Source organism: Pezoporus wallicus, unplaced genomic scaffold (assembly GCF_028554395.1).
Source record: "Pezoporus wallicus isolate ANWC-B61680 ecotype Strahan unplaced genomic scaffold, APGP_CSIRO_Pwel_v1 contig_5261, whole genome shotgun sequence".
Lineage (NCBI taxonomy): Eukaryota > Metazoa > Chordata > Aves > Psittaciformes > Psittacidae > Pezoporus > Pezoporus wallicus.
In genome coordinates, this window is record NW_026642423.1 from 2,718,683 (window position 1) to 2,740,827 (window position 22,145).

The following is a 22,145-nucleotide window of genomic DNA, read 5'->3' on the forward strand; positions in this document are numbered from 1 at the left end:
ACCTCTCAGGCAGCACCGTGCTCTGCGCACCCGGGGCGGGCGGGGCCGCGTGTCACGTGGCGGGGGTGGTGGCCGTGGCGGCCGTGGCTGCTGTGGCTGCTGTGCGAGGCGCTGTGTGAGAGAGGAGGAAGATGGCGGGGACGCACGGGCTGCTGGCGGCCGGACTGTTCCGCAGGCGGGTGGCCATCGTCACTGGCGGCGGCACCGGCATTGGCAAGGCCGTTGCCGCCGACTTGCTGGCGTTAGGTGGGCACGGGGAGGGTCCGCGAGGAGACCCGGTGGGGTAGCTGGGCAAGGTGGGTGTCGGGGGAGCGGGGCCGGGAGTGAGGTGAAGGCGGGGGATGGAGTTTGAAGGAGAAGGCTCGGGGGATTGTGTTGTGTTTTGGGGGTGGGCAGCGCTCGGAAGCGGCTGAGGAGTTTGTGAGTGGGACGTTGTGACAGGAGTCAGTGAACAGTGAGGACGGGATGAGGTTGATGTGGGACTGTATCTTTTGACCTGCTTGCACTTAAAAGGAGACATTATTTTAAACTAGAGTGGTCAAAGTGAAGCTATATTAAGCTCGGACCCTTTCATATTTTCTCTTAACCGAGTTTTCATCTTGCTCAACTAGAGGATTTACTTGGTTGTTAAACTGAATCTTATGGAGTTGTATAGTTTTGAACTGTTGTCTGCATGGGCAGCTTAAGAGAAATGGTGCTTCTCACTCGGTGCTTGTGACAGAAATGTCCTGATGTTAATCTTAGCCGCTTTGTGGGTTTTCTTACCATATTGATTGTAGAGAAATGGTAGAGTCTGGAGTGAAAGGCAATCTTCTGAGTAATCTACCTTGCAACACCTTTTATGCAGGTTTCAGCGTAATTGCTAGGGATCATTGGCATCAGGCTTGTTTCAGATAACATGTGTTACCACTGTTGATCAGCTCTCTTCGGATTACCAGCGCTATTATGCCATACTCCCTGTGGTTTGTGCTCTTGGAATGAGCACTGTGCTATTTCGGTGGGTAGTAAAGAGCTTTCTTGGTTAAGACTCTGCTGGGAGTCATCTTTGCCTCTCCTGGCCTTTATCACAGCTTTCCACATATTCAGTGGAGATGAAGTGAGGACTAGTTGTGCTACCTTTGTATTACTGGTGAACTAAGCAGCTTTTTTAAGCTGTAAGGACATGCTGCCTCGAAGAGGTGCTTTTTAGGCATCATTGTGTTGTTGTTCGATGAAGTTACACAGTTACCTTAAAATTGTACTTAATTTGATCTGCACTATTTTTCTCAAAGTAACAGAAGCATGTATCCATAACATCCTAAATAAAAAACAAGGCTACAAATCATATGTGAGAAAATGAAGAAAGAACTATGGCTGAAGTTCATCTGTGTAACTGTGTTTACCTGCAGTTTTGCTGGCTACTCCTGACAAGAAAACAACCAGGAATTATTTCCATGTATACTTTGCACTGTAGGTTGTATCATTTTGGAGGAGTGCTGGATGGACAGAAAATGCCTGTAGAAGCAGTGACAGATAATGCCAGTCGTGATGTAGTTTGCTTTTATAACCAGTCTTGTATGAAGCCTTATGTACAGGTTTAAACCTTCTATCTGGAAAACTGTGCTCTTTCTCCCCTGACTTTATCAGGAAATGGCCTGGTTATTCTTTGTGAATTAAAATAGGTGAAGTTTGTATAGTAAGTACCAAGTGTACCTCAGTGAGTTAGAATCTCCCCATCCACCAGTTATTTAGCAAAACGATAGTCTTTTACTGGACCTTACTCACTATCAGTGTGTGTATTAATAAGCACTTAAGTTGGTAAATATAACTGTGCTACTATGATTTAGTATTTTGTGTTAATTGTTAATTGTGTGTGCCAGTTTATGAGCTCTGCGTTAATCAGGTGGTTGTACAAGTGATTGGAGTTCTTAATTTAAAAATCAGGAGATGTCAGAGACTAATCTTTACTTGAGTTGTTTTAAATGGCCACTGATTGAAGCTGAAGCTCCCATTCCTAGGAATATGTAGTTACAGCACTTCCATCTGGAAGAATTAAACTCCTTTATTTATTTAGTTTTATGTATAGTTTTACAAAACAGCCTGAGCCAAATGAACAGCTTGCTGCTCTTTACACCTACTAGTTATTTTGAGCTGATTCTCGTGGTTTTTTGATCATGAGAGGCCAAATTCTACTCAGCAAAATAGCAACAGCAATAACAAAAAAAACAACCAAAAAACAACCCCCCAAAACCCCACCAACCCACCTGTCAATATGTTAATATTTTTTTTGTGGTTTTGGCTGGTTGAGGGTGTTGAATTGGTCTATGTTGAAGCAGATGAGCAGCAGAGCTGCTGGATGGCTTCTGCTGGGCTTCTGAGACTATGGAAGGAGGGAACTGGGAGCAAGATGTCCTTGCCTGCTTGGCAGTAGAAGCTAGTAATTTGCTTATCCATAATACAAAATTGTATGCGTACTGGATTTGCATTAGGAATTAATTTGGTGTGCTCTGCTTCTGTCTGTGTAGTAGCAATTGCTGAAACCTGAAAGCTGTCCTGAGTTCACTGGTGTGACAGAGAAACTAGACTGGTTGTAGTGTAAGTGCTTGCCATTAATTTGGCAGCTGCATTGTTTTTCTCTGTAGAATGAGTCCTCCTGCCTCCAAATGCTGAAATAAAAAACAACAGAAGACTTGAGCTCCTGCATATTTTTTCTTCTCCTTTCTGAGCTAGGATTCTGCAGTGTGTGGTGATGCCACAGGGAAGTCTCTGTTCTTGCTGTCTATAGTCTGCAGGTAGGAATTAATCTTGTGAGGCTGTCATCCTTCCCTTCAGTGTCTGTAGTGTTAAAAAGTATTTTCTCACTGCTAGTTCAAATTACAGCCAGACATGCAGTAAGATTATTTTTTGTGGTTTTAGGAGCAAGTGGTTTTTTGTGATCAAGACCTGCTGAAACATCTTTAATTCATGTAATTGATAAACGCAGCTGTGAGCAGAGGCAGCAGAAGTGATATCTAAGAGCTGGTTTGCCGACTCTGCAATTCATAGCCTATCTTCCCTTCTGCAGGAAGGACAGGAAACCTTGTAGACATTTTTTTGATTGCTCTTCTCCTGGCACAGTGGGATCTTGTTGATAAGAAGCACCTGACATCAGTAACTTCTCTTGCAAGAATTTCAAGACTGTATCTTCTAGACAGTGACTAATAAACTTGCATCCTACAAGATACCTCCACAATGTTATTAAAAAAGCCCAGCATAACTGTAACTATGTTACCTGAAGGATGTTTCATTTTGTCTCTACAGGTTGCAATGTTGTTATTGCCTCTCGTAAATTTGACCGATTAAAAGCTGCTGCAGAAGAACTGACTAATAAATTTTCTTCCATCAGTCCTGCCAAAGTGACTCCCATACAGTGCAATATCCGCAATGAAGATGAGGTAAAGACTAGTGATGTTGTTCTGGGGATTAACATGTCTAAAGTATATTCTGTATATAAATTCCCAGCTCTCCAAAGCTCTGCTCTGTTCTTCTCAAAAGTGGCTTAGGATAGTGCAGTAAAGCACTGTTAAACTGATCTAGATAAATTTGCTTTCCAAGGGAAGACTGTTTTTTAACCACCTAAGCAAGAAAGCATTTTTAACTGCAAATATTTTTCTGACCATGCATACGTATTTCAGATATTTCTGGGAGAAGCAGACTTTGGAACTGGCATGTTCCACAGCCGAGTCGGAGCCCACTTAGCATGGTTCTTTGTCACATTGCTGTGACAGCAGTGAGGGGGTGTTAACTTGTGAGGATGGAGTACTCAGAATAGTTCCTTTAATCAGGAAGTCATAGCATGGAATCTCAATGCCTGTGACTTGACACAAGTGCCCGGCATTGTCAGTTTGGCTTGTATTGAAGAAAAAAAAAAACAACAACCAAACAAAACAAAAAACAAACAAAACCAAAAAACACACGCACACACAAAAAAAGCCAAACCCAAATGCTATGGATATTATTATTTTTAGCCACATTTCAAATTTTGGTTACAATTTGTGGTGTGCCTCATTACGAACTCTATTACTATCCCACTCTAGTTGCTTTTTTTTCTTCAGATTGCAAAGAATGGAAGATGAAAAGCAAAAGTACTTAATCCACATTCTTCAGAAGTCAGCATTCACATCCTAGTTTTTTAATCTATGTAATTAAACATTTAAAAGTCTATCATCAGGTTGGACTTTTAACTTATCGAAGAGAAATTGAAAATATTCTAGTAACCACTGACTGGTACATTTTTCTTAACCTTTCAAAGTCTCTGTTAAATTCTAGTGTAACTTAAATTCTAGTATAACTTACTTAATGACCTTCACTAGCTATGTAGGTTCTGGAAATAGCCTAACTTACAACCATAAAGCAAATAAAAAATAAAATTCTTCCCTCAGGAACAGCTAGTGCTATAAAATACTTAGTGATATACTCAGACTTTCTCTCCTGAAGGAGGTGAGCCTTGAGGCTGTGCAGTATGTCACTTCACCTACCAATGAATTTTAGGTTAGTATTTACTAGCATCAGCAGTATGATATAATAGGTTATGGCAGATGTCAGAGGGCAACTTACATGATTAAAGCTACGGGAAAGAAAAGGGATAGAGAGAAAAGGCTTAAGCCTTCTTTCACATCACTGTTCTTGCAGAAAGTACTCTCAGCATGCTCAATAACCTTCTGCAGGTAAATCTTATTTCTGCGTCAGTTTAAAAATGAGTTAGTGGGAACTGCAGTGTTCTGTGAGATGATAGGGAGCTTGGACAGCAAAATGAGGTAACCTGCACTAAACAAACTACCATTCATTTGTTCCCTGTTTTTATTAAGTGTGACTACATATTTGACAAAACAGCCTTAGATGGCTTTGGAAACTTTTTTGAAGGTGCTTTTAAAGCCTATTTTATAGTGCAGTGTAAAGTTTTTTGGCATTATTCTGTTACTGGTAGCCAAGCTGATAACTTGGAGAAAACTTCTGCTTTGCTATTACTCTGCACTTTTATCATAGAATTGGCTTGTTTCACATGTAGTTTTAAGCTACTCATTTACAGATGCACCTGAACTTTTAATACAGTGTTGGAGAAGCCTCTATTAGGCATCTCCCGCCAGTCCAAGTTCTCTTAAATCATAGAATCATAGAATAGTTACGGTTGGAAAGGACCTTAAGATCATCTAGTTCCAACCCCCCTGTCATGGGCAGGGACACCTCACACTAAACCATCTCACCCAAGGATTCATCCAACCTGGCCTTGAACACTGCCAGGGATGGAGCATTCACAGCCTCCCTGGGCAACCCATTCCAGTGCCTCACCAACCTAACAGGAAAGAATTTCTCCCTTATATCCAGTCTAATCCAATTCCCCTGTTTAAGTTTGAATCCGTTACCCCTTGTCTTGTCACTACAGTGCGACTGTTAAATCATTGCCGTTTCATGTCTGTCTCTATTGAAGAGAGGATTGAGAAGAGTAAGGTAAATTAAACTCTAGTCTTGCATTTTTCAGTCATCAACTCTGTCTTATAGTTTGATTCATTTCAGTTCTCCAGCTGCTCTTACTACTTTTTGTTGATATCTTATTTAGAAAAAAAAACACTATGAAAACTTCATAAGCCTTTTGTGGAAGTTTTAAATAAGGAATGCAATTTCTGTTGCTTGTTAACATAAGAACTTCAGTATTCATGCTAAACAAATATTGATCCATTCCAGATGCCCATCTCCAAGACCAGATATTTTTAATGGTTAGAGACATCCTGTGATTTTTGTTCTTTAGCTCGTTTTTCTGTTTCAACAAGGGAAAAAACTTCGGAGTTTAGGTCCTCCTTAGATCTCAGAACTGATCCATCACAAGCTACAAAGCCCAGGAAGCTTCCTGAAGAACTACATAATTCATTTAGTATTTCCTTCTGTTTGACATCTCACTGAAACCTTTCTAAGAGTAAGTCTTTCTCTAAAAGGAAGCCACAGTTATCACCTTTAAGAACAAGCCATCTGTTTGTACAGTGGCATGCCTTTTGTTTTTTTGGTTATTTTTTTACATCCCTACATCTCTACCAGTTGTTCTGTGTTTCTTTAAAGGTCCCTTTGAACTTTGTCATTGCTTTAATTTTATAATAGGGCAAACTAGAGGGAGAGATTCTCAGTAGAGGAGATTTGAGGAAAATGAAAGTGCTTTCAAAATTGCCAGATGGTCTTTTAGTTTGCTTGGGCTTTTTCACCTCCTAGTAGAAATCTTAAACTAACTGACCTGCTTTGGAGGTGACACAGCTCATTCCTCCTGTGTATCTTAGTCTGGATCTGTGAAATTCAAGCATTAGAATATCCAGCCCTCATCATAGAGTGCAGTTGGTTTGTTAGAGCTCTTTCTGACATAGGGAGAGTCAGAGGAGGTGCAGTGAATTAATTGCTGCAGAAGCTTGATGGCAGATATGGCAATAGCTTAAGGAATTCACGTTTTGAAGTCTCTTAATCTTCTCGGAGGCCTTCTTGCTCTCTAGCAAAGCTTACTTTTAATTTTATGTACAAGAAATAATCTTACTTGATGGAAGATTTTCAGCCACTGCATAATCTGTCAGGCGTATTTGATAAATTTGCTGCTGCTGCTTTTGGCTAGTTTTCTACCAACAGTTTTGTAAAGGCTAACATATCTGGTTTGTTTTTAAATATGGAAGAGTAAAGGGTTCTGGGATGCCAGTAAGAACAACTGAGGTTTTTCTGCTTTGTCTTCATTGAGCCTTATTCTGAAGTAATGTCTGTGCACCTGTTCCTTGTCCCGTGGTCTGGAGTATGTGGTGGTCAATATGGCTTCTTAGTGATTATGAAGCTGAAGTGATTGTAATTATTTCAATGTTTTCTAGTACTGCCCACATAATTGTTGAATATAACAACAGCGGATCAGGTTGCTCTTGCTGAGATGCAGGCTAGACAGCTCTGCATGTGCCTTTTGAAACCAAGCTGTTTTTCCAAAATCTAATTAATTAATTAATTCCAGTGCCTCAGTGTAATTGTGGTCATACTGGAGGAGAGAGATCCCCTCCTTTTTCCATTATGAAAAGAGCTTTCTATTTATCTTTGTAGGTGTTGGGAAGGGGAAGCATTTATTTGTGTATCTTAAATACTGAACTACAGAAAATCTGTTGACAGGGGAAAGACAGACATGAGGAAGTTTTTACCTTTGTAAAGCCTTTGTCATACATGCTCTGGACAAACATTTACTTAACTGACACATAGATAAGTAGAAGACATATCTGGGTAAGTGGAAGATAAAACTTTTTACTTCTAGTAGGCCAGTGTTTTTGAAATCAGCAATTCAGAATTCTGTACACAGTGTCCCCTTTCTGTACTTAAGCTCCAGCATTAATTGTGGCTGGATCAGACCCTGAGGGTAAAACCGATCACTTGGACATCTGACAAACGGGATTCCTTGAGACAGACTCAGTGCAGTACTATTTAGTGCTTACTTTGTGTCTGAGTTCACTAGTAGCTTTTCTTTTCCAATCAACTTTATAGCTTGGCATAGTCCCAGTTGCTTAGTAAATACTGTGTGAAGCCTGTAGTGGAAGGTTGTGGCTTGGTGGAGAGCTATGGGTAAGAGATTCTTCTTGTATTTTAATACAACAGTAGCACAATGAAAAAGTAACTGTTATCACTGGGCAAGAATGGCTGCTGGTCCTAGTCCCCACATAGAAAATCTCTAACACTCTGTAGTGGGTAGTTTGCCTGGTGAGCTTTACTCAAGCTCCAGGTGACATGTGGACATGCAAGTGGACATTTGTCCCTTTCCTGTGTCAGCAAGTACTGTCTGTGCAAGTGTGCTAGTGCGTAATACTTTTGAGTTGCAGTCACACAAAAATGGTCCTTACTGAACAGCACCAGTTTTCTGGTTATGTCTGAAGTGCCTGGTTTTGTTCTTTTCAGTCTTTTTCAGAAGAGCATCCTAAACTGTTAACTCTGCCTTGTACAGTTTTGCTTTGCTTCAGAGAGTCTTTAGTAGCTTTTTAATAAAGTTCTTTCTGTGTGGATTTTGAATATTTAGGAATAGAAAGGAATCTTCTTCAGTTCTCACTGTGATTTAAATGTGTTCTACCAGACCTTCTTTCTTGCTGTGCTGGTGGCTGCTGTCACCATGTTTACTGTAACCGGGAGAAGCACTGCAATGGTGCTTTTTCTATAACACAGAAGACATTGTGAAGATTGCTACAGCTGGAGCCATCCGAGCTGTCACTAGAAAGCTGCCACCTGCTAGCTTTTGCTGGTTTTCTGAAAGCAGAACTGATACATTTTTTTTAATTGCCTCTGGATTATGGGACAAGACGTAAGAACAGTTTCTTAAGATATACGTGGCCTATTTTGAATTGATTTGTCATAGCATGTTTTGTCTACCTGTTGAAAACTTACTTGTAATTTTTTTTTCCCCAGTGGATTTTTCTTCTGATAACTTACTGGGTTTGTTGTTTGTTTTTTTTTTACTATTATTAGCATTTTCCTTTTTCTCTCACCCACCCTGACCCCCCAGCCTGAATAGCCTTAGTCTGTTCAAACATTCCTTGTACCGAAACCATTTCTCTTTCGTAAATAAGACCATACTTCAGTGGCTTATGGACAACAATATTCAAAGCAAGATTTTCAGGCTAACAAGGAGAAGAGTTTGATAGGCTGAGCAAAGCATGATTTTTGTTGCCTGTTGAGGTATAACTTGTTTTTCTCTGGTTGTGAGCAAACCCACAAGTCTTTGTGGCATGATGCTTCTCAGAAGCCATGGGTTTGGGACTGCAGTCACAAATGCCATATTGTTTGTTTTTTCCTCTCAGATCCCTCAAGCTGCAGTGACTGATCTGAGGAATAAGATGACATTCAAAACTTAAGATGGTGATTTAGGCATCAAAATTATTTTCTTAGGCAATTTTTTTTCTCAGGAAGCATTAGTTTTCAGTCAGGCTTCAGCCACTATATGTTTAGATTCTTTTCTTCAGGGAGGTGCATCCTTACAGGATCCATACTGTCCTGTTAAACAATCCTGAACTGTAAGGCAGCTATTTATGGGACTGAGTCAGTGACACTCTTGGTGAGATACAGATCGTGCATTGCTGGTTCTTTCATTTTTTGGTGTTTTCTACTGCTAATTCAGTATAGAGGAAGGCTGATTGACATCTTTCCCTTAGCCAAATCTCAGAAGTAGCATTGCTCCTAATGTTTGGTTGGGTTTGGTTTTTTTTCTTGTTTGGTTTTGTTGTTGTTTTTTTTTTTCGTTTTTGTCTGTGTTTTCTTTGATCACAGAAGATAGATTAACTTTTTATGTGTGCTTGAGTAGGAATAACTGATGCATCCTATCTAGTAACGGTAGGTAATGTAAACAGGAAACAGTCATGTTGTCCCATTTCCCCTGCTTCTTGAGATAAAGATTAAATTATTAAGCAGTTGCTACAGAGTTATTACTCTCTTGTAGTAGGAAATGTACATCAGCTTTGATATCTGTAAAATCTTTGAATGCTTTGAAATATCTTCTCCTCCAGAAGCTCTCTTGTGCTTAGTGTGAATGTGTGGCAAAACTTCTCTACTTCCAAAAAAAGACAATGTAAAAAGGCTTAATTTACAGCCTGTAGCTCAGATTAGGTCAGTGTCAGAGCTAGGTTTAGGTTCTCAAATTCTCTTTCTTTCCGTATGCACTTAAGCCACTTTTTTTCTGCACTGACAGCTGCTTGAGTGAGTGAATAACACGTCTACTGCTATTTGTTGTTAATAACTTCTCAGAGTACCCAAAGGTAAATAGTGCCAGACAGGGCTCTTAATTATAGTATTCATCCTGCTTATAGACAGACAGTACCTGCTTAGTCAAATATTCACCTTTCTTTTGCTAAAGAACACAGCCTGTAGTATTTTCATATTTTTTTTAGAATTTATGTGTTTTGGGATAACAAACTAACCTTCTTAGTCTCTGTAAGAAGAGTGGCTGTTGTTAACTCATATATCAGAGCTTTAATGAATGTACAAAATGTCTAGATAAGAGTGTTAAAACTTCACAAGATGACTTATGTTTTATATGTAAAATGCTCAGGTACATATGTCAGAAGAAAAATATCATAGTTTTTTTATAAGGAATGTTTCCAGCATCTGGTGTGAACAACCCACTCTTGTGAAAAATGTCCTAAGGTGGTTCTTGGTAGGTCTTAAGTAGCTGGCTTTTGTGTATGTTTGCTTTTATAAACCTTCAGCAGCTTAAATCCCCTTCTTTTTTTACTGCTGGTATTTTATGTAGCACCTGGGTTATAACAGGAAGATCTCCTAAGTAAACATGGACTTGGCCTAATTCTTCTTGGTTGACTAAACTTGTCATACTGATCTTCCAGCCTTTATGAAGGCTGGTGCCTCCTGTTTATGTCTGAAAAGGGTATGAGAGAGAAAATACTGTCTCAGAATGAAATTGGGTATATAGTTTAATCAGAATACTATACTAACAAATATTGTTTCAGGTAGAAGCTGTGGTGAAGTCTACACTAAGTCTGTATGGGAAGATTGACTTCCTGGTGAATAATGGAGGGGGCCAATTTGTAAGGCCGTCTGAAGCCATAAGTGCAAAAGGCTGGAATGCTGTGATAGACACAAATCTGACAGGGACCTTCTACTGCTGCAAAGCAGGTAAGAACTGCACATAAAGCATTTTTTGTTGGTTTGGTTTGTTTTTTTTTACAGCAATGCCAGAAGACAAGAAACATAAAGCTTCCCTACCTTCTTTTTTCACGCACTTACCTGACAGTGGATATTTGTTTTCACAATCTCATCCAAAGCTTTATGTTAAACTGTACATTACATGTGTTCATATATACAAACATACATTTAGGGAACTATGATCTTAGGTTAAGTGCAGATTTGGGGAGTCAATTGGCTTGGATACTCACTTAAACAATTGTAGGAAAACCACTTAATTTCTGTGGCCTGAATCCACTGTGTCTAATACAGGAAAAGATTTCTCTCCTATCAGGGGTGTAAATTTAGCTTTAAATTTAAGCATGGTACACAATTCTTAGATAACACTGGGAATGTGGAAAAGAAAGTAACTTATGTGGAAGAATGGATTCTTGACTTCCACCAGAATGCTTCTTGAAGAAGATCAAGCCCAATCTGGACCACACCTGTTACCCACCCAGTGGTGAGGCTATAGTACAAAGAGCAGATTGTTTTATCTAAATCCACACAGGAAATGTGCAGTGTAATTGGAGTTAGGAGTCCAAATTTGGCTCCAGTTGGCCAGTTTGTTTGCCTGCATTTCTTCTGATATTTATAGATTATCTTCTTCCTTCATACAGTGTACAATGCTTGGATGAAGGAACATGGAGGAGTCATTGTCAACATTACTGTTACCGTGAGAAATGGGCTTCCTGGAATGTTGTAATATATATTTTATTTTTACATTTTGCTATGTTTTCCCCCAGAAGTGCTAATTGCTCCAAAAGACTTCGTTTTAGAAAGGGCAGCAGAAGAGCATAGAAATACTGCAGTTAGGTCAAGAGAGGACAATCGTATCACTTGGCTGTATGTGTGGGGATCTCTTCCTAATTCAGTGGAGACTATAGGAGTAGATGGCATCTCTGTTCTCTGACAACTTGTTTGTAGGAAACTATGAAGCAAGACTTGCTAGCAAAATGGTATGCTAGTGGGACTAGTTGCACTTAAATGCAACCTTTACTTTCTCTCCAAATTTCTGGAGAACTTACGAGAATTTGGCCTCTGTTGTTTTCGTTTTCTACTGTTGGTGTAGAGGTGCTGATGGTGTAATGAGTTACGGGAATAGTGGAGTAGGAGGAACATTTCTAGTATGTTCCCAGGTTTTGGCTTTGTCCTTTGGGTCATGTAATGTCTGCCTTTCCTGTTTTCCTTTTTGCTCTCGCTTTTGTAGCCATCCTTCTTGGAGAAGGTCTTGGATACAGATAATTGGTTCTCTTTGCTCTGCACCTTTCTTGGAGCAGGAGTGTCATGGGTACAAACATACTACCACATTTGTAGTTCTTTTATAGTGACTCAAATGATCACAGCTGTCTGTATGAAACTGCAGCATCCTCCCCATATCTCTGTGTATACTATATTTATGCAAATTCCTTTATCCTCAAAATGGAGGTGAGCCAGGCATCATCCAGTCTGACACTTTTCCACCAAAAAAAAATTTTTCGAAAGAGAAATAATGCTCAGAACATGAAGTCAAATTAAATCTCAAAGTTGGTAAAATTCGGCAATTTGTCAGTTTCTTAATAAAAAGTCTAAATTTCTTCTTTGAAACCACTTATTTTTTAAATTTGAAATTAAATTTCTATTGAAGAAAATATAAAAATGTAATCTGAGCAAATGTTACATTGCCTCTCTTTGTCCTGATTCAGAGTTTAAAGCTTTAATTTTTTTTTATTTTTTTGTTTTAAGTAGCAACAGTATTTTCTCACGAGCTTGTTGGCAGTTCAAAATACATTTAGATATCCACAGGGTGGTGCTGAAGTTACAGTTGAGTTTCTCCATTTTGGTTAAGTCTGGTTGAAATGTCACACCAGATAGGCTGAAGCTCTATTTGAGAGTTGAACCAAGAGATAAAAAACCTAACCCCGAATAACAGTGGGAAGAAAGTTTTCCAAAAAACTGTTGTGTGTGGATGAGGATGGACAAAACTACTTTCAAATTAAATTCTTGTTGATTTGAGACTTGGTTTAGAAATGTACTGTTGAAAATGACTTGCCTTTATGAATCCAGCCACCACTTGTGCCAAAAATCACCTGGTACATTTTTCCAGAAATATAACTTCTGAACATAAAACTAGTCACATTTTTTTTGCTCATAGTGTGCGTGGAGGTTATTTATTTATGGCCTAAACATATGAATAAGTTGGGTTTTGTTATATTTTCCTTAAGTTTTTCTTATTTCTTTCCTGGTATTTGAGAAGCTATTGTATCTATCTTCTCTAAGTCTGTTTTGTTAGTCTAAAGGCATTAAAGTCTATTAGTTGTCTCTGCATCCCACTTTCTGCTGTTCATCATTGCAGTCATTTTGTGTGCATTTGCTCAGCCTTTTAAACAGTTTACATTTTGTAGTTTTACACAGTTTGAACTTTGCCTTCAGTTGAAAACAAAAACATTTTATACGCCTGCTTCTGCAATAAAACATAGCTGGCCTCATGTTACACTGGGGAAGAGGTGATAAGTATTTCCCGATGTGACAGGAAATCATAGCATAGATTGTTTAAACTGTGACGCTATGATCAAACTTACAAACTAGAAAATCTCTCGCAGCTGTTCCAGTCATAGAATACCCTGGTGAGGATGTGGTAGAAGTAACATTGGGCACTGTTAGCTGGGGGAACAGATGCTTCTTTTGCTTTTTCTCAATAGGCATTCAGGAGCTGCAAGAGCTGCAGTGAATAACCTAACCAAGACTTTGGCTTTAGAATGGGCCCACAGCGGAGTAAGAATCAACAACATTGCTCTTGTAAGTAATGGCAAATGATTAGCCATCATACATGTTCAAGGCTAAAACTTTCATACTAAAAGGGATTTAAAAATCTATAGCCTGTAACTGTTTGTGGATTATTTATATATCTCTTTATAATTTCCCTATCTACATTATTCAGGTCATTTAGAGTGTTTTGTACTGTTCAGATGATGAACCAGAGATGGAGGATAAAATTGCTTCTGCTTTCTCCTTTGATTTGGCACTCTTGTTTTGATATGGGGTTTGTTTGTTTGTTTGATGGGGGGGGGGGGGGGAATGGGGTGTTATCTAGCTTAATGAAATGATACCTGGGAGGGTTGTTGACCTGTCTTACACACCCTTGACATAAAATTACCAAATGCTTTGCATTTCAGTAATGATTACGTTATTTCTGAACTCATAAATTTTTTTCTATTTGAGGTGCAGGTATGTTGATGGTTCCCACCTGTGTTTACGAAGTTATTTTGAAAATCTTTTGAATGTGTCACAATGTCTTCACTTTGTCTTCTACATGTTAAATTAGTTGGGTTTAGGCATAAAAAGACTGTATTTAGAGTGGATCCTCTCTCAAAGATATTACGTATAAAAATGTGTATTCTGATTATTTTATTTTTTTCTTATCAAATATATGCAGACAGGAAACCACTATACAGGTCAGCTAAAATACACATGTCACATTTCTGAGGAAGTAGTTAGCATGTAGCAGTTGTTTTGCATACTTGCATAGAAAAAGCAGCTATATTTTTCTAGTGCATGGTGCTGCAGACATAGAGGTTATATAGAAGCCCTGGCTTTAACATTTAAGATTGTGTGATCTGTTGTGATCTGTGTCATCTTCAGTCTTAACCACAATTTATTTTGCACATTTACTCCCTTGAGAGCAAAAGAGGAAAGGAAAACTTTGTCTAGCTCTTTCTACATTCAGCGTTTATCTTATCTCACAACACAGTTAAGCGTCAGATTTGTTTAACTGGTCCCTAGGAAAATCTTTGTACTATCTTTGTAGGATGTCTGTATATCCTATTGTGCCTCTTGTCCTAAAACATCTGGCTCACTTTCTTTGGCATAGCACAGAATGCTTAATGACAGATGTGTGTTGATCATTCAGGTAGTGGCTCTTACTTAGCCTCCCTGAGGCCCAACTCATCAGGAGACTTGTTAAGGCTCATTTTTCCTGTTTATTTGTTTTTTTCTGATTTATTAAGTCATTGATAAGTCATTGGGAAGTCATTAAGACAGCATTATTATGTGAATATATTTTTCAGGCATGCTAATTACCTCATGAATCATACTAATTATACATTATAGCATATGTCAAAAGAAGTTTTTGACAAGCAAACACTTCAGTGGTTTGGCTTTTTCAGAAAGATTTGCTAGCTTTGTTACTGTGGGGGTCACAAAAATCCATGTAATAGTTACAGTAACACTTCATATCCTTCCGTCACATTTGTGGACACAAATAAACCTGTGGTAACCATATAAAACAGTAAACATTTTATAGGAGCAGAGTAATATGTAGGGAATAGGCACATAGACAGGGAAATGCATTCTAAAAAAATAGTTTCACATACCAGTTACTTCCCTGGCTCCCAAAACCTAGCATTCACATTTCACAGATACCTTAGAAGAGAAATCTTAGCATGTATGCCATGGATGAACTGAAGTTTTGTTATCTTATTTCAACTTGAGTCCCAAAGGTTCTGTCATAACTCATCTATGTAATTCTGTGTCACCACTGCTGTAGACTTTATCTTCCCTCTCAAGTCTAACCTGGACTGTATAATTATCAGAGCAAAGACAGTCACCTTTTTCTGTTTCTATAGCAGCTAAATAGGGAGAGTCCAAACTCTGATTGTGAAATCTGTCTGCTTCCATAATTCACAAGAAAACCAATCTAGCATTCTTACAGATTACAAGAAACTGTTGAGAATTTGTCCTTGGGGCTTTGTAGTTTTCTGCTGTAAGTTAATATGAAATGCTTGCCATTTCAAAACGGCCTTCTTCCTGTGCCCTCCACTGTAATTATTGAAGTGACAGCAGAGAATTAGAATAATCTGAATTACTTTGCTTGAATAGAGATGTGAGTAGCAGCCAAATTACCTTATTCTATAAATTATACTCTTCCATTAAATTTCAAAACTTGCATTCAAGTGCTGTTTGGGTACTTTAATGCTACAGAAAATGACAACTTCACAGTTTTACAATGATCACAGTTTAAACAATATGCAAGAGAACTTAATTTTCACTATGCTGTTTTAAAATAGGGACTAGTTTTTTCAGAAACTGCTGTTGCAAATTATGGAGAACAAGGCACAATGATGTGGTCAAAGATCATACCAAATATTCCTGCCAAGAGGTCAGCGGTTCCTGAGGAGGTAATGTACTTCAGAACATTTGTGATATTTCTACTTCTGTGTCTCTATTTTGAAGCCTCTTTGTTATATGGAGAATAAAAAAGATTTAATTTTGCACTGTGATGGATTATTAAAAAAGAAAAAAGCTTGTGGTAATGTGTAGTAGTGCCAAGCAGGAGACCTAACCAATAGTCACTGAAAGTTTAATTTAGATGCTTCTTACAGTTGAAGTGTTTAATAGTAGATAACCAGTTTCTGAAAAAGTTGCCTTCCAACAAGAAGGACTGAAAGAAGGAATTTAATATGTGAAAAAAAGTGTATCTTAAAAGTACTTAGCTCTCTTCCACCAAGAATGTGCATCTTTGATAAACTGTTCAACTCTTTTGTTTGATTTTTTTTTTTTTTTTTTTTTTTTTTTTTTTTTTTTTTTTTGTTGTTGTTACCTGGTGTTGATCCTTGAGAGCTTACTGGTTTTCAACTGTTATGTACCTGAAGTTTGAGGCTGGAAATATGGCTTTAAGAGTCTTTAGTTTTCATTTCTGAGTAGAAAACTTTGGTATGTCTTGCCTGCAAAAGTTTTTACAAGAACAATTCCCAACAGTTTAAGAAAGATTAAAATTGTTATTCTTGTGTTAGATCTCTCCTTCAGTGTGTTTCCTGCTGTCTCCAGCTGCTTCTTACATAACTGGGATAACTCTGACTGTGGATGGTGGCCAAAGTTTATATAGGTCTCCCCTAGAGATCCCCGGTAAGAAACGGGATACAAAACAGTGCCCATCAAGTTACTGAAGTCAGGCAATGGGAGGGCACAAAAGTAAAATGCCTCAATTCTCAATCAGTTAAGTATATTGTTTTATTTGTTTTCTTCAGATCACGACAGATGGCCCTCACCACCAGAAGGAAAAAATTCTGAAATGCTTCAAAAGCTTCTTTCTGGCAAATTCAAGCCAAAACTGTAAAAAGAATGATATTTCACCTTATTCCTAGTTGCACACTTGCTGGTAATCTTGCTTTGTGATTTGGGCTGCTTACTCTCGGTAAACTTTTTATTTTTTTTCCTTATACATAACTAGAAAACACTCACTGCCCTGAAAACATTCAGTCTCCCAGGGAGGGAAGGTATAAAAGACATTCTCCATTTGTACAAGCATTAAGAGTCTGAGACAGAAGTGAATAAATAACACTTATTTTGAAGTAAAGGGAGTAGAGAGGGAATGTTTCAGAATCCTTCTGTTGCTGATGAATTTGGAGAGAACGTTATTTAAATCTCTGTTATTAGTTCCATTGATAACCCTTGATGTAGCTGTTAGCTCTAACCTATTTCTATTCTGCCACACACTGAGCGTTCAGCGATGATTTGAAGACTGAGTAGGTATTTCTCTACTCAGAGTTAAAAATACTCTCTACTCTCTCCTCAGAATTAAAAATAAGGCAGAATACTGTTATTAATGTTTCAAACTCCTATAGGCATATCATATTGGAAGCATTTTTAATTGTTTGCAGATACAGCGACATAATGGAGTTAAGATGGTGGCAACTTGAGTTTGATAATCAGATAATAAACTTAAGCTTTAACATACAGTGATGGAAAATAGTATAGATTCAACAATTTAACATGAAAAATCTTGAAGCAAAACCTGTGGTGTACATTGCAGTGCTTTCTGCAGTATTCTATATTGTGAAAGCAGAAACTTGGAATCCTTCATTTACTTCTTAAAATGCTTTCTATCCATACTCTGTTCTCTTACAGTGTTAATGCAGTTTTGTTCTTCCGTGTCTCAACACGGTGTGATTTTTGTGATCAATGGAGAGATTCCATTTAAAAAACAGGAATCTTGCAATATATCACTTGAAGAGGCTATATTTGTCATTACTCACTTTTTAAAATTCACTTCAAGGCAATTGTTCCCGTGTCTAGTAACTTTATGTTTGCTGCAACAACTGAAATTCGTGGAATCAAGTTGCCGCTATAGAAGCGATCTCTTTAATACTTCATTTTGGGTCGAATGTAAGAGTGTCTGCAAAGAGAATCTTTGCCTGTTTGTTCTATGCAAAGTGTTTGACTTTTATGTCTTTCATTAAAATATGGGAACTTGCATACCTACATGTAAATTGCTTTTTCTTTTGAAAACCTGAATGTGAGTTTGAGGGGAGGGTGTTGGGACCAAAATGCTTTCTCCTTTTGATATGGCCTCTTTCCTTAGTAACTGGGTGCTCATTCATATGGTATAAGCTTGTACAAAGATAAAAATCAGCCTTTTTCAAACTTCTTGTGAAACGTGTATTTTTATTATTGCAAATATTAGTTCAGGGTACACAGCAAGAAAATTCTTGGAAGGCACCCATTAGATAACTAACTATAGCAGCCTGGCCCATTGCATTTAAGGAAAATTATTTTGTTTGTTAAGAGATTATTTCTACATTCTTCACATTTTTCTGTAAAAGAAGATTAAACAGGAACAGGCTTGAGACTTGTGCAATTTATTTTCTCTTCACATTTGACTGTGACCTTTTGTGATACATGTGGACTGTAGATTTGATGTGAAATGAAAGTGATTTGCTAAAACTAAATTACTTTCACTATATCCCAGAACTTGCTTGACCATAAACTTGGAAATAATGATTTTACACTGTTGCAAATTTCCTCTTTAAGTTTGCTGGAGTATGAAAATCCATGAAGAAGGGAAGTTTATACATAATGATGGTGAAATGCATCACTCAGTGAAATGGAACATTGGTGAGCATCATCCTGTGTGGGAGACATGTTCAGTCTAGAATTAATAAACTCCTCCACAAGTAAGAACTATAACAAACCTTTCCACTTGCACTGAAAACAAGGAACTTTTATGTGACCTTACGTTCTTCAACTTCCAGCAGAGCAATGGATGTATTAGAAAGATATGAAGAGCCTTGTTCCTATGTGTGCTTTTTTCCTTGGCAAGAAACAGTATTTGTGAAGTCATAATGCACTGCAGCTTAGTGCAATAGGAGAACATACTCAAAATAGTCTAGGGGTAAGTATGGTATAAAAATACAGAAAATACACCCTCAAAAAGAGGAGAAACATCAGTGTTCTCTGCCTTTTTCCTGTTTGGTTGTGTTTTTTTCTCCAGTAATAATACTGATGTCCCCCATGTGCTTGAGGCTTACTATGCACAGTATTAAAATGCTTATCACATTATATTAAAGGATAGTAACTCCTTTGCTGTGATGGTTTTGAAATGATCACAGCCCCTCTTTTTCCTTTTATTTTTCTTTTGGTTTTGCGTATTTCTCTTCTTGCACCAGGAAGAACATAAAATGTTTAATTCTTAGAATAGAGGTTTTGTTTTGGTCTTTGCCTCTTCAGTCCATTTTAATGCAGATTAAAATTATTTGTAAAGTTTTGCAGTGCCTTGCAGAAACCCAGTGTTGTGTTGGCTGCAGCATGAATGTTTCAGGTTTCTGCTGCTAGTGCTGCAGATAAAATCAGCTGTAGCAAAGCTCTTCCTACGCTATTGTACCAACAGCTCTTGATCAAAGGGCATTGAAAGATTAAAAATAAAAGTAAAAATAACTGTGGTACCAAACCATCCCTGACCTGCTTCAGATTTGGGTATGTGAAGTTCAGAGAATAGTTTGATTTTTGTTTTTTATTTTATTTATTTTACAAGAGAGATGAATACAACTGTTGGAAAAGAGTTAAGGAACCTTAGGAGGAATCAAGGGTATTTATTGACCAGACACTGAAACTGAACCGTTTGCTGTGCTGTACAGTTGTAATAAACACAGAGAAAACTGTTAGAATGACAGTTACGTTTATCATTCTGTTAAAAATCTCTTTTCAGTTGCTTTACTATTTACCCCTAGTTAAACCTGTACCTATTCTACCTACCCCTTATCAGATACTCATCTGACTGACAAGTAGGTGCTTACCAACTGCTACTTTGCCTCACTGTCTGGTCTTGTATCTGAATATGTGTTGTAGAACTTCACATTTATGAAAACAGCGTCTTTCAGTGAAAGGGATTTTTTATCAACTGTACTTGCCTTATGTTTTACAGATACTCTTTGTGTTAATCAGAATATTGATTATTGAGGGTACTTATGTAGCGTAAAATGAAGTTTGATTATTCAGGGGTTTAACTTAGTGTAAAATGAAGTCTGTGTTGTAAAAATCGTCATTCTGTAAAGATAAACAGTCATCATGTTTGCTGAAGGGAATATAGTCTGAGCAGTGTCAAATACAAGACTTTCTTGTTACAAACTTTTATGGTTATGCTTAGTCTTCTGAATAGTTTTATAAAGTATCCTGTGTAATCTTTAAGAAAGCATGCTATTTGCCAGACATTGTAATTTCATCTACTTCTAATCAACATCTCCTAGTTTACTCTTGCCATCTCGAATAGCTGGCTTGTGTTAAATGGCTGAGTAATGTAGCCATTAGGGGAATAATCTTACTAGTAAAGTCAACACAGTTCTGGGTAACTGAATGTGGCTGAGTCCTAAAGGTAAATAGGTTCATCTGCTCCAACCCCATCATTGAAGTTTATGAAGCAACCCATCAGTACTGCTGCCTAGTCTCATTTATAGCGTGCTTGCTTTTTCTAGAGAAGCAACTCCATACCTGAATAACTACTGTATTTTCCCACATTTTAGACAAGTTTCAAGTGTTGCAGACAGATCAGTAGCTGGCTGCTCTTTTTTTCATTTTGCTCTGGAGCTAAACTGAAATGTCTTGAGCAGTGGGACTGTATAATGAAGTCCAAAATACTGATTATGATGGGAGATTCCAATGTGAGTAAGAAATATATTTGCTAGCGGGAAGATGAAGCCTCTTCTCTAACTCTTTCAACAGAGGCTTAGGACTGTCTTCCCTGAGCTATTTGCTCTTCGTCTCTTTTGGCATCAGCCTCACAGTGATGGTGCATTTGTATAGGGAGGAACTGGAACTGCTGAGATACAGGCATGTGTTTCTTCTGTCTTGGAAAGGCAAAAGAGCACAGAAGGCAGGTAAGGCTAGCGAAGGCTTGAAGTAGTACTATTGTTTGCTCAATGCAGGAGAGCTGGATTTAAATTTATAATAAGAATGTTGGCCTCCTGCCAGTGAGGATCACATTATAACATTTTGGCATCACAAACACTATGCTGCTGCTGCTCCCAGAAGAAGATATTTTGACTTCCCTTACCTGCTCTGTCTCTAGCAGCTTGTTCCTTTGCAGTTAACCCCTCTTCTGGATTAAAAAAAAAAAAAAAAAGAAAGAAAAGAAGTATTAAATTGATCACCTAACTGGGTCCTTTTCTGGATGTAGTTCAAAATATGGTAATATGGTGCCAGCTATAGGAAGGACTGGTGGGGAGGCAGAGAAACTTGGGAAAGAAATGGAGGACTATGTCATGGCCATGAAAAGGAGCTGTTTTGTTCCTTTTTAACGTGTTCAGAAGCTGTGTCTTTAGTGTTAACTAACAGTCACTTGTTAGCCTCAAGCAATACATCTAGAAGGTGAAAACCTCTTACTGCAATGAGGTATTGATTCTGGAATCCATGGAGAGTCTTACTGCCAAATTTCAGTCAATTGCTTGAGTAGACCATCCTAAGATGTGCTTATCCACTCCTCCTGACTTCCATCGCTTGTAAAGGGCTTGTGCTGAATGCTTCAGGAGCTAATACACTTTGCTGAAACTTCTGTCATCTATTTTTATACTCTTTTTCCATATCAGCAATTATACTTGTCCCTATAAGCTTTATTTTGCTCCAGTAGCATGACACATGATCTCAGAACCATGCCCCTGGGTTTGGGCTGAGCTCACCATGAGCCACTGTCATTAAGTGCTGGTCACTGATGTTGATGGATTTTTTTTTTTTTTTTATCTCAAAGTCAGTATTTAGCTCCTGATACTGAAGGTGTTCTGTTTTAGGGATTATGGCACAACAGATGTCTGTCAGGATGTACATCACCTCTGCGAAGCACTCTCAGGACAGTGCTCACAGTGCAGGGAGTGTGCTCTGTGCCAAGATGGCTTTGTGCAGAAGTACAAAGGATTGCATGGGCAGAGGAATGTGGGATGATTCTCCACAACCCTTGTCAGCTGCTTCTATAGTGAAGGAATTCTGACTTCAAAACCTACTGTTCACTAACCCTTCCTCCATCAGTGAAATCTATTTGCAAGATGCTAAAACTGACAAATGGCCATGAACTGGAGCATTAAGGCCAGGGAAACACTGAATGTTTTCCAAGCTGTGTAAGCAGCTGTGGCTCATTGATCTTGCTTGATGGTGCAGGAGCATCACACGTCAGCATTTTTCTTGGCTCTTTCCCTGTCCTTTAGCAGAAAAGGTAACCTTTTTAACTTTCT

General features: G+C 38.3%; 1 protein-coding gene across 3 annotated transcripts; it reads left to right on the top strand.

The window, feature by feature from the left end:
- The first annotated feature begins 89 nt into the window (after nt 1-89).
- Nucleotides 90-18,891, top strand: PECR (peroxisomal trans-2-enoyl-CoA reductase). Of its 3 annotated transcripts, XR_008975047.1 has the most exons (10): nt 90-246; nt 3,280-3,413; nt 10,461-10,626; nt 11,295-11,376; nt 13,356-13,452; nt 15,720-15,830; nt 16,446-16,557; nt 16,680-16,810; nt 18,449-18,605; nt 18,684-18,891. XR_008975047.1 is itself a non-coding variant. In XM_057430342.1 (9 exons), the coding sequence occupies exons 1-8, from the start codon at nt 132-134 to the stop codon at nt 16,766-16,768; spliced, it is 906 nt and encodes a 301-aa protein (XP_057286325.1). In that variant the 5' UTR covers nt 90-131; the 3' UTR covers nt 16,769-16,810; nt 18,449-18,891. The 3 variants fall into 3 exon arrangements, 2 of the variants coding, with proteins under 2 accessions (XP_057286325.1, XP_057286326.1); XM_057430342.1 differs by having other exon boundaries at nt 18,449-18,891; XM_057430343.1 differs by lacking the exon at nt 16,446-16,557 and having other exon boundaries at nt 18,449-18,891.
- The last annotated feature ends 3,254 nt before the right edge of the window (nt 18,892-22,145 follow it).

What these genes read in the sequence shown, in the direction of transcription:
- PECR (XM_057430342.1), top strand. Translation starts at nt 132, where the DNA reads ATGGCGGGGACGCACGGGCTGCTGGCGGCCGGACTGTTCCGCAGGCGG. An exon ending in CTTCTACTGCTGCAAAGCAG is followed by an intron (nt 10,627 to 11,294) that starts GTAAGAACTGCA and finishes TCCTTCATACAG; the next exon opens with TGTACAATGCTTGGATGAAG. An exon ending in GTCTCCCCTAGAGATCCCCG is followed by an intron (nt 16,558 to 16,679) that starts GTAAGAAACGGG and finishes TGTTTTCTTCAG; the next exon opens with ATCACGACAGATGGCCCTCA.